Below are 12,971 nucleotides of genomic sequence, written 5' to 3'. Positions count from 1 at the left end.
TTTTTAATTCTTACACTTGTGCAAATAGTTTAGTCAATCACGACATAATTATTTCTAACAAATTTATTGCTTACATTCCGAATTTTTTTAATCACAAAAAAGGAATAATTAGACAAGTTGATACTTTTTTGGACGAAAATTATATGATGAATAATATTATTTCCGACCAAAAAATAACCGAGGTAAGACGTATGAAAAGAAAACTTATTGATTCAGATAATGAAACTATTTTTGTTCCTAGGCAAATGGTAATTTTAACATTTGAAGGAAATATTATTCCTCAATATATTACGTTAGATTTGGTAAGGTTTCAAGTTGAACAATACATATACCCTGTGGTACAGTGTTTAAATTGTTTTAAATTTGGTCATACTCTCAGACAGTGTAAGTCCACTTTCAGCTTATGCAAAAATTGTGGCAAAGAACACGAAGACAACTCCCGTTGTAGTAACTCACAATATTGTCTTCACTATAAAACAAACGATCATACGACTCTAACGAAACAATGCCCAGCTTATCAACATCAATATAATATTAAAAAAATAATGGCGATTGAGAATACTACATTTAAAGAAGCTGAGTTTTTAGCAAAAAATCCATCCTATGCCAAAATCACGACACATAATAAATTTGAATTGCTTAGTAACCTAAATAACTTTCCCCAACTCCCGACTGCGGCAAATGACCGTACAGCAAACAATTCATTCGTTCCTAAACCTAAACAAACTTCTAATCCTCTTAAACGAAAAGCCATATCCCCGACTCAATGTAAAACTGCCTTACAATTTCCTTCAACTTCTAAAACAAAATCAGTGTCACATCCTATAATTCCTAACCCTTATCGTAATGAGTTTATAGCATATAAAGAAAAAATACAATTACAAATTCTACAAGAAATTCCATTTGCTTTAGAAAGAATAATTAAACAAATTGACCCCAAACTAGTCTCAGTTGAATTCCAAAAAGTCACTCAAAATGAAATCAGAAATATACTTTCTTGTTTATCAGACAACGATAGTGATGGGGAATCATAGAACACTTAATATTCTTCAGTGGAACTGCCAATCTATTATAAAACAAAAGACTAATTTGCTTAATTTTCTAGAAAGTCATACAATTGATGTCATTCTTCTGAACGAAACTTGGTTGTCACAAAATAAAAATTTATATATTAAAGGTTTTAATAATGTTAGAGTTGATCGACGTGATGGCTATGGAGGCGTTGCTGTTTTAGTTGCAAACAACATTTCCTTTTCAGATATAAAATTCAAAACAAATTATAATCCAAATATAGAGGTTTGCGGTGTTTTTCTAGAACAAGTTAAATTATCAATAGTATGTGTTTACAAACCTCCTAAAATATATGTCTCATCCAAAGATTGGGAAAATTTATTTGGACAAATTAAAGGCAGAGTTTTAATTGGGGGCGACTTTAATAGTCATCACTGTAGGTGGGGTTCCATACAGGATAGTGCACAAGGTAATATTTTAGCTGACGCTTTAGACAATACTAATCTAATTTTACTCAATGACGGAAGACCAACCAAAATATCCAGACCAAACGAACGTCCTTCAATGATAGACTTAACATTAGTATCTCCTCATTTAACAGGCTTTACTACCTGGAATCCTCTAAATGACTCACTAGGTACAATCCACATCCCTATCCAAATCACCCTAGATTTGAAATATTCCCCAAGAACAATCCATACCTCCACAAAATGGAAAGAGTCTTCAGCGAACTGGTCTATATTTGAAAATTACTTAGAAAAATGCCTTCTAGATACTCATTCTATAGATGTTACATCTTTGGAAATGTTTAATAACTTAATAAAAACAATTAGCGAAGCTGCAGACTCTGCTATGATTACTCAAAAATCATTTCAACCAAAATCCGGTCTTCCCGTATGGTGGGACGACGAATGTAAAAATTTAATATCGTGTCGAAAAAAAGCTTTTCGAGAGTATAATATTGTCTCAAATCTTGAAAATTATCTAAAATTTAAACACATCCAAGCCAAATGCAAAGTTGTTTTTATGAAAAAACAAAAAACATCTTGGATCAACTTTGTAAATACTATCAATAAAAATACACCGCTCAACAAAATATGGAAATTTGTTAATAAAATGGCTAACAAAAATTATCATTCAAAGACACAACCAATTTCAACAGAGCTAATAGAAGAGTTACTTGACAAGTTCGCTCCACCATACGTTCAAGACCAATTAAAACACGTATCAATATGCAATTCCAGTAAATTTAAATTACTAGAAAATCCAATAAACATCCAAGAACTGGATGCAGCTATTAAAATATCAAAATCTACTGCGCCCGGGAAAGATTATATTACTTATTCCATAATTAACCACCTTCCCGATAAGGCAAAAAATCATTTATTAAAAATATTTAATGATTGGCTTTTGAAAGGAAATTACATTGACAAAATGAAAGAAACAATTATATGTCTTTTTATCAAACCCAACAAAGACAAAACTCTCTCATCGTCTTATCGACCCATTTCTCTATTGTCTTGTATAACAAAAACTTTCGAAAGAATTATTAAAAATCGTCTTAACTGGACAGTCGAACACTATAATCTTTTGCCAAGCACTCAATACGGATTTCGATCTGGTCTGGGAACACTAGATGCAATAAGTCACTTAACAACAGATATCCAACTAAATTTTTCAAAAAATAAATATTTAGCATGTTTCTTTCTAGACCTTAAAGGCGCTTACGACTGTGTTAATTTAACAGTAATGCATTCAAAGTTATGCAAACTGGGGTTTTCCACAAATTTATCCGCTAATATAGTTAATCTTTTTAGCAACCGAACTTTATATATCAGAGACCATAGTAATCAGTTATATGGTCCACGAATAACTCATACAGGATTACCACAGGGGTCTGTATTAAGCCCAATTCTCTTCAACATATTTTCGGCAAGTATACACGACATTTTTGTTGATTCCATAAAATGTATACAGTACGCCGATGATATATGTATTTACTCCGTCCGTGATTCATATGACGATTGTGTGGAGGTCCTGGAACACATCATGAAACTAGTAGATAATTGGACTAAAGACCACGAACTTACTATATCCCCAGAAAAATCTGCCATTATGATATTTACAAGACATAGGTTACGTACGCCTGATAGTCTACACCTGTCAGGATATGATATACCCGTTGTCACTGAATATAAATATCTTGGTATAATCCTAGACCCCAAATTACTATGGTCTAAACATGTCCAATATGTAAAAAAAAGATGTGAGAAAGGCATTAATCTTCTTAAATGTGTCACTTGCAGAAAATGGGGTGCTGATCCCAAAGTTGCATTGATGTTTTACAGGACCTACGTGCGATCAATTTTGGATTACGGATGTGTGTTATACGGATCAGCAAGCAAAACACATTTACTAAAAATAGATCGTATTCAGTTTAAAAGTTTGAGATTAACTTTGGGTGCTATGAAATCAACACCATGTCCCCTGTTACTTGCTGAAAGTAATGAAATGCCATTAGAATATCGTAGAAATTTATTAGCAACAAAATATGTATTAAAATTAAGGGCTAGAACAAGTGGCCTACTAAGTATGCTGTATGAGTTATCCATTCAAAATCTAGTAAACAATTATTGGAGAATAAAAAATTCACCACCATTAGCAGATGCCTTTCTGGAAACCAATGATTTACCGGTTACACTTTCAACAAATTATATTAAACCATCTTATAAATTAGAATTTAATACAATCTTAAAAAAATTAAATATTATATTTCCGAAATATTCAGATTCACATCAAATAAATAACAAGCTGTTGAACTCCATATTGAGTGAATATACTAATGAAACTATAATTTACACAGATGGTTCTAAACTGAACGATGGGAAAGTAGGGTCTGCAGTGTATATTCCTTCCAAAAACAAATCACTTAAAATAAAGCTTCCTCCACATTGCTCTATTTACACTGCAGAAGCGGTAGCTATTAGGAAAGCTCTGGATTGGCTAGAGCACGCAAATTTGCAAGATGCTGTGATCATCTCAGACTCTAAGTCAATTCTTAGTGGACTTAATAATACTGAGTTAAACCATAAAACATGTGAGCTGATATGTGACATTAAACAAAAAATGAGAAACAAAGATATAACATTTATTTGGGCAAAAAGTCACTCCGGGATAAAAGGTAATGAAATAGTAGACGAGCTCGCTAAGGATTCTACTCATTCAGGTATACAAGAACATATTTACACAGTATCAGACCTAATCAATTTTTATACTAAAAAAATAAATTTTAACTGGCAAGACAGATGGAAAATATTGGCGAATACTTCAAATAATCATTATTACAAGATCCATCCTACGTTACCATCCCTAACAGAATTACCACACATATTCCATTATAATATATCTAAACGATCAGCAGCAACTATCACAAGATTAAAAACTGGTCACGGTGCTGTTCCTGCTCACCTGGCTAGATTAAACATTATAGAATCAGGAAAGTGTTTATGCGATAATATTTCCCAGTGTGATGTTAATCACATCCTGTTTGGATGTATTAAAAATAAAGCACTCTCATCTACGTTTTATGAAAACCTAGTTAAAAGTAATGTGCAACTTCCAGTAAACATAACCCACCTACTGTCATTGAATCAGAAATCTATATACGAACTCATATGTAATCACTTATATGCATCCGGATATATAATATAAATTTAGTACAATCAAGTTTTTAATTGATAAACATAACATAAATCATTTAAAAATCTGTGGCAAAAGGACTGGTTTCCATGCCAAACACACTATCATCATCATCATCATCAACAGCTCCCGAAGACATGATGGAAAAATTGGCCGTTCAAACGTTTATTGATGGTCTTCGTGATCATGAAATGCAGAGAACACTGCGATTAGCTCATCACAAGACGCTGGTTGATGTCCTATCCGCCGCCCTCGAATACGAGTCAGCTACGCAGGCCTCTGGCGGGTACAGTAAAGTTAGGACTGTAAAAGAGGAAGGAGACGAAGATAAACTTGACCAGCTCTTTAATTTGATGAAAAGCATGACATGCAAGAAAAAGAAGACCATAAAATCAAGAAACTCACCATCAGGAAAACCAGAACGAGTCAACCTTAGGGGGGCAGCTTCGACCCAAAACTTTTCCAAAGACCCTCTCATACTAATAGCTTCTTTGAAATGTCGTGAAGATAGTGTATATGTAGATGGAGACATAAATGGTAAAAAGCATACGTTGTTGGTGGATACCGGAGCGACCAGAACCATTATACGCCCGACAGTTATAAACAGCCGAAAGAAACTGTTACCAACGAGGTTGCGACTTCGGACCGCTGCAGGTGAAAATGCCAACATTCATGGAGAAATCCAGGTACAATTGGGAATTGGAGCAGAAAAGTTTGTCCATACTGTTATAGTTGCTGACATCGAAGAGAATGTTATATTAGGAATGGACGTAATGAATATGCATGGATTCCAATTGGATTTTAAGAATAAGGTAATCAAAGTTGGCAACGAGGAAGTATTTCTCCATCCACATAATGACAACACTGTGCAAGCAGCCATTAAAGAAGATACAGTCGTGCCTGCGAGAAGCGAAACGATCATAGTAGCGCGGCTACAGGGAATTGTGGACGAAGGGAGACCTGTTATGATGGAGCCTTGGAACCACGACGATGAGGTTGGCCGTGGAATCATAATTGGAAAGGAATTGGTGACTTCGGCTAAAGAAATTCCTGTGAGACTTATCAATGTCAACGACTACCCAGTGACCATCAAGAAAGAGACAAAGGTAGGAACTTGTGTACCTGTGACATCCATAATCCGTCAGGCGACAACATCTGATAATTCCAACGACAAATTCGACCAAATGGTTGCAGTTGCAGGACAGTCTCTAAATCAGATGGAGAAAAGGAAATTAAGGGAATTTCTTCGGCAGTATCGTGATATTTTCGTACCGAAAGGAGGAAAGACGGGAAGAACTACCGTTGTTGAGCATAAAATTGACACTGGTAATGCTAAGCCAATTCGTCAAACAGCTCGACGATTACCACAGGCGAAAAGAGAGGAAGCCGAAACGATTGTTCAGGAAATGAAGAAAGACGGGGTGATAGAACCTTCTACGAGCCCATGGGTCTCTCCGGTGGTCCTGGTTAAGAAGAAAGACGGAACGACGAGGTTCTGTGTGGATTACCGTTTGCTGAACAACGTTACCAAGAAGGATAGTTATCCTCTGCCTCGGATCGATGACACATTGGACACATTGGCTGGAAGTAAATTGTTTTCTACTTTGGATTTGAAGTCTGGATACTGGCAGGTAGAAATGGACCCAGTAGATAAAGAAAAGACAGCCTTCACCACAGGATCTGGATTGTGGCAATTCAACGTTATGCCATTTGGACTCTGTAATGCTCCTGCGACATTTGAGAGGCTTATGGAAAATGTGTTGAGAGGGTTATCTTGGAAAACATGCCTGGTTTATTTAGATGACATAATCGTCTTGGGGGAGACATTCGAAGATCATTTGAGGAATTTAGAAAACGTTTTTAATCGACTTAAAGCTGCCCAATTGATGCTAAACCCCAAGAAGTGCCAGCTATTTCAAGGTAAAGTCAATTATCTGGGTCATATAGTCAGTAAAGAAGGAGTGGCCGTGGATAAGGGAAAAATCGATTCCATTAAGGAATGGCCAAAACCAACTGACAAACATCAAGTGAGAAGTTTTCTTGGACTATGTACTTACTACCGGAGGTTTATTAAGAAGTTTGCAGATATCGCTAAGCCATTAACGCGACTTACAGAGGAAGCAAGAGAATACCGCTGGGATATAGACTGCCAAAATGCCTTTGAAACGTTGAAAAAGCATTTAATAACAGCACCAATTTTGGGGTATCCACTGCCAGAAGGAGAGTTCATCTTAGATACGGATGCAAGTAATGTGGGAATTGGAGGAGTGCTGTCTCAGATTCAAGGAGGACAGGAACGAGTCCTCGGATATTTTAGTAAAGTTCTTTCAAAACCTGAGCGGAATTATTGCGTCACGAGAAGAGAACTTCTAGCAGTAGTTAAATCAGTAGAGCACTTCTATCAATACATCTATGGCAGAAAGTTTCTAATCCGAACCGACCATGCCGCCCTTAAGTGGCTGATGCAGTTTAAGAATCCAGAGGGTCAGATAGCCAGGTGGATCGAACGACTCCAAGAATACGATTTTAAGATTGAGCACCGGGCCGGAGTTAGCCACAGAAACGCTGATTCTCTTTCCAGAAGGCCATGCTCAGCAGAGTGTTCCCACTGCAACAAAACGGAATCCAAGGAAGCAGCAGTGCTAAGAACGACGATTGTCAACGACGACTGGACGCCTACTAAGATCAGGGAAGAACAAGAGAGAGATCCAGTTATACAGAAAATCCGAAAATGGAAAGAGGAAAACCGTCGACCACCTTGGCAGGAAATATCAAACCTATGCTCAGTAGTTAAGACGTATTGGGCCCAGTGGGACTCATTTATCATCGAAGATGGCTTGCTTAAACGAGTCCTGGAAAATGATGACGGTTCAGAGAAGAGAAGACAGTTGGTGATCCCAAAGAGCAGAATAGCCGAAGTACTTCGTCAGTTACACGACAGTCCATCGGGAGGGCATTTTGGTGTAAGGAAAACCCTTCAGCGAATTCGGGAACGGTTTTATTGGATGAACAGTTCCGACGACGTAAAAGACTGGTGTAAGAAATGTACTATTTGTGCTACGAGTAACGGGCCTCACCGAAAAAGGAGAGCTCCTATGAGACAATATAATGTTGGAAGCCCGTTTGAAAGAATAGCTTTGGACATTGCAGGGCCATTTCCAGAAAGTGAAAATGGGGGCAAGTACATGTTGGTAGTAATGGATTACTTCACTAAGTGGGTCGAGATTTACGCACTTCCAGACCAGAAGGCCGCCACCGTTGCAGATAAGTTGATCCAAGAATATATCAGCCGATTTGGAGTGCCTTTGGAGATCCATAGTGACCAAGGCAGGAACTTCGAAAGCGATCTATTCCAAGGAATATGTGATAGACTAGGCATGAAGAAAACGAGAACTACCGCGTATCATCCGCAATCGGATGGTATGGTAGAACGAATGAATAGGACAGTTGGCAAGTATTTGACAAAGATGGTGTCCGATCATCAGCGAGGCTGGGACCAATACCTTCCGTTCTTCACAATGGCCTACAGATCTGCTGTCAACGAATCAACAGGCCAGACACCAGCCAAAGTCCTATTCGGACGCGAAATGCGACTACCTTGTGATCTAGAGTTTGGGTGTCGACCTGGAGAAGATGTAGCAGGTGAAGATTATGTGATCGAATTACGAAGAAAAATGGACGATGTACATGAGTTGGTCTGTTCCCACCTTCAGATCGCTAGCGACCGAATGAAGAAACGGTACGATACAAAAGCCGAAAAGGGTTGCTTTAAGAAGAACGACAAAGTCTGGCTGTATAATCCCAAGAAGCGAAAAGGTTGTTCTCCCAAATTGCAGCAGTTTTGGGAAGGTCCATACCTCATCATGGAGAAGATCAACGATGTCATCTACCGAATAAGCAAGATTCCGAGGGGAAAGCCGATGATAGTACACCATAACCGGCTGGCGTCTTTCGAAGGTGACCACGACGTAGATGAAGAAGTGGAAGTAAACCAAGTCCAAGATGTGTCTGACCTCACGTTTGAGGAATTCATGGGTGCCTATGGAGGTACCGGTAAAGCGAGACATGGTGTTACCACTGAAGAAAAGCAAGATCTACTCGCGCTCCCCGATGACTACTCGCTGGCCCTTACCATCACGGCCAGTATCCAAGACGCACCAGGGTTGGTTTCGAAGGAAGTTTGGTCGAGTTGCAGAACTTCAATGCCAGGTGCCAGCTCCCGGTAAAACCTTGAAACTCCAAGATGCATCACGTTACCTTTTCTACCTGGTAACAAAAGACACTTGGAGTGCCGCCAATTAGATTGGAGGGTTATCCGAAATATGGTGGAGGAGATCTTTAAAGACACCGAAGTCCAGGTGTTAGTCTGTTGCAATCCGCATAGTTACTGGTGCGGAGAGAAAACCGTCCCTTGTCATTTTTATACAACTGGAAGTTGTAAAAGAGGGTCCAGTTGCCGATACCAGCATACCGCTCCAGTTCTAGTCCCGACAAGGTTCCAGGAGGAACCATCTTTTGAGAGGGGGGCAATGTTACGTAAAAATATGAGTCATAGTTTTAACCTGTAAACATGTTTTTATTCACATGCCTATGTTTTAGATTTTACGAGAGGCGTCTATTTACCTGAGTGGACCTTCCAGAACAAGGTCGAACCGATGCGGGAAATCCAGTTTGCCTTTACCGTTTCGCCGTCGTCTAATTAAGACTTTTCGAGATAACGGCACTGGCATATATTAACAGGACATTTTATTTGGAAGGAACAGTTAATTCTCAAGACGCGCTCGCGAATTTAAATGTTACGTTCGTTTTATAAATAAATTATGTATGTTTAGTGATAAATAAATAAATATCAGTAATTGTGCTTTTTAATGAATTAAGATAAGAACAAGACATTATAAATTAAAGACTTAACAATTAATAAATTCACAACAATATTAATTTATAATATTCATATATGTTTTTATTTTATATTCGGTTGTATTTGTATTTTATAATAATATATTGACAAGAGAAAATCGATAAAATAAATTCAATTTTAGAAATGTTTAACGGCCGCAAGCGGCCCGCAGGCCGCGTGTTGCTCATCCCTAACTTAAGCTGGTTTTTTTATAAATAAAAAAACGGGTGTGGCAGTCCAGTGGGACTGCCGGTAGAAGTTATACTTCTATACACGCGTTCGTCGTTACAAATTTATATGGGAGTCAATCTGCACAATCATTACATAGTAATGCTATAGGTAAGAGAGAGCAGAAAGAGAAAAAGAATTAGGTATACAGGTATATGGTGCATCGTTTGCTGTATATAAACATTTGAACTGTAATAGGGGTATAGTAAGTAAATGAAGGATTGAATCAATATTTTAATGAAAATATATATTTTTATTTTCATTTATGTATAAAAGGAGTTGAATGCAAAAAAATTTTTACACATTCTCTGCAGTAAAATTCATTGTTAATTTTGTTATTAATATAAAAATACAATACAATACACTGCCACATAATTCAATATTATAATACAATACAAATTAAAATGCAATATTCATAAGTATTTAAAAATGACAATATATTGTCAACTTACGCATATGTTTAATTTACCATGATAATAATATTAATAAAAAAATAATAATATAAATAAATATTAAATATGTTTACAAAAGGAGCATTTTTATTCTCGAGAGAGAAAGAGAGAGAAAATATATCTTATGTCTCTCTTACCTATATCTTACATATATGTAATGATTTTGCCGATGCACTCAGTATATACGAATACACACAAATTTCCAACATCGAATGAGCGTATAGAAGTACAATCAAAAACGAAATAAGACCAACAACTCGGATTATGTTGTAAATTTTCATTTTATTTTAAAATTTATCATTTTTGCGTATATTACATATATTTAATAAAAATAAAGTGGGGTTTTTTAATATTTTAAAAATAAAAAGGGAATTCATATTGGGATTCAAACTCACATACACCAGCGTATGAACCAAACACGTAAAATATTTGCCAATTAGACATGACACAAACGTATTTCAAAATTGACAGCTCTCGGTCATACAGTGATTTATTGAGATTATTATTTTGAAATTAAATAAAATAATATAATACATTACAATATTAAATAAAATTTAAATAATACAAAACATATCACATAAATAATAATATTAATAAATATTATATTAAGGATATATATACAAAAGGAACATTTTTATCCTCGAGAGATGAAGAGAGAGAAAATATATCTTCTGTCTCTCTCTTACTCATTATCTTACATAATGATTTCATCGATTCACTGCCGTACAAATTTCCAACGTCGAGCGGGCGTATAGAAGTATAACTTCAAAAACTATAATATATCGAACAGCATTTTTGTTTTTGTTTTTCATGTTCACTAATAATTTTTGTTTTAGGTCTAAAAAAGCCGGGTACTAGTCAGCCTAGTCTGGAAACTGATATTGATTTAGAAAATAGATATCCCGATGAAACGTACACGATAGACAAAAGTGGAATTATTGACGAAAGTAAGATTCGGTCCTGGTGGAACTCATATAAATCTTCATCGAGCTACAATCTAGTCACGAATAACTGCGGACAAGTGGTTCGCACTGCTTTAATTCAAGGGGGAATTGAGGAAACGCTACCTTGGCATAACAAGATTGGATATTACGCTCTTTATCCACTAAATACAACTCCAGCAGTCACACCCAACGATATTCTAAATTGGATCAAATATGTTGTTAATTTACATGGTTCTTTTTTTAAATGGTCATAAATATGTATGCGAAAAATTTATGTTCCACATTAATACTATCCCTGTGCGTATTTTGTGTAACTACGATAATAGAAAAGTGTTGATATCATTGCTTCTAAGAGTTTAAAAATTAGCACTTTAATAAATATGGCTAATACAATACGGGAATATTTTATTTATTGTATGATTTAGAATGAGAAAAATAGCTATAGTTCTGAAGGACTTTTCTTGTATAAATATTCTATTAACATTTTGACCTATGGCTCGAAAATCGTTTCCAAAAAAATGTTTTTGAAAAATCAAACAAAAATCATATTTATAAAACTTATTTTTAAGTTAAGTTTTTTGTAAGTTAAGTTTATTTAACCTTAAAATTTATAAATGTGTATTGTGTTAAATGTTAAACATGAATCGTAAACGTGCACGGAATCTATTGATTAAAGTGTCAAATGTATTAATATGCCATCTTTTGGAGGTATTAGAAGAAAAGTTACTAAAAAAAAGAGATTATGGGTGAGAAACTAGATAGCAAGAAGAAATATATGTGGAGGCTCCGAATTATTTTCAAAAGAACTCTATTTCGAAGATCCTGCTGAATACAGGTTATGTGTGAGAATGTCTCCAGAAAGCTTTGAAATATTGCTTAGTTTAGTAGGTCCTGAAATTCACAAGATAGGTACATTTATGAGAAATTCGATACCACCTCTTATTATACTAAAGTTAACATTATCATACCTGGCCATTGGTAATAGCTACAGGAGTCTGCTACATATTTTTCGTATTTCAAAGTCTGCTATATCAAAACTAATTCCCGAAGTTTGTGATACGATCTATAATAAACTAGGAGAATACATTAAAGTAATGACAAACGTTTATTTTCAAAAACTAAACCAGTTTATTCGTTATCTATAACTATAACAAGTCTAAACACGCAAACTAGTCACTCCAGCAGAAAGACTAATTCTGTCAAACGTTTTTCCCACAATTCCGCATGCTTTACTAACTCAAGAAATTGAAAAATTGGACTTTAAAACCATGTCTCCCATGTCATTTCTCAAGATAAGGGCCAGTTTACCGGAATTCAGCCACGTTTATAGTTTTAGACGACAATTTTTATCACACCACCGCTTACCTCAATACCTGAATCCATACTAATTAATCATGATAACACAAACTATAGGATTTTTGTCATGTTGTTGTCATTGTTTTTCATGTAAAAGGTAAGGCCATACTGCAGCAAATTGCAAAATAATCCGAATATCGGTTTCTGAAAATTATAACCAAAACCCCCACTCCCAATCATATTCTCAATCTGCACCTGCCAAAATACTTCCAACTAACCCTTCAAAAACTCCTCCAACCGCACAACCTATCATCAATATAGATACAACCCGGTCTACACAAAATACCTCAAAACGCAGTTTGGAAGAAATAGTTACACTAGTCTAGACCCTAGAAATCCCAAGTCTAGACCTGTTTGTTAAACCAAATGATGCTCCATCCAAAA

General features: G+C 35.9%; 1 protein-coding gene across 1 annotated transcript in view; it reads left to right on the top strand.

The window, feature by feature from the left end:
• Positions 1–11,624, top strand: part of LOC140434754 (uncharacterized) — a 76,975-nt gene extending 65,351 nt beyond the window's left edge. The window contains exon 2 of the mRNA XM_072523251.1: positions 11,124–11,624. Coding sequence (XP_072379352.1) covers positions 11,124–11,485 — 362 coding nt within the window. The 3' untranslated portion in view covers positions 11,486–11,624. The remainder of the gene's footprint in view (positions 1–11,123) is intronic.
• Positions 11,625–12,971: the final 1,347 nt, after the last annotated feature.

Source organism: Diabrotica undecimpunctata, chromosome 2, assembly GCF_040954645.1.
Source record: "Diabrotica undecimpunctata isolate CICGRU chromosome 2, icDiaUnde3, whole genome shotgun sequence".
NCBI lineage: Eukaryota > Metazoa > Arthropoda > Insecta > Coleoptera > Chrysomelidae > Diabrotica > Diabrotica undecimpunctata.
The sequence above is the reverse complement of the archived record's forward strand: the minus strand, read 5'-3'. Positions and strand labels throughout refer to the sequence as shown.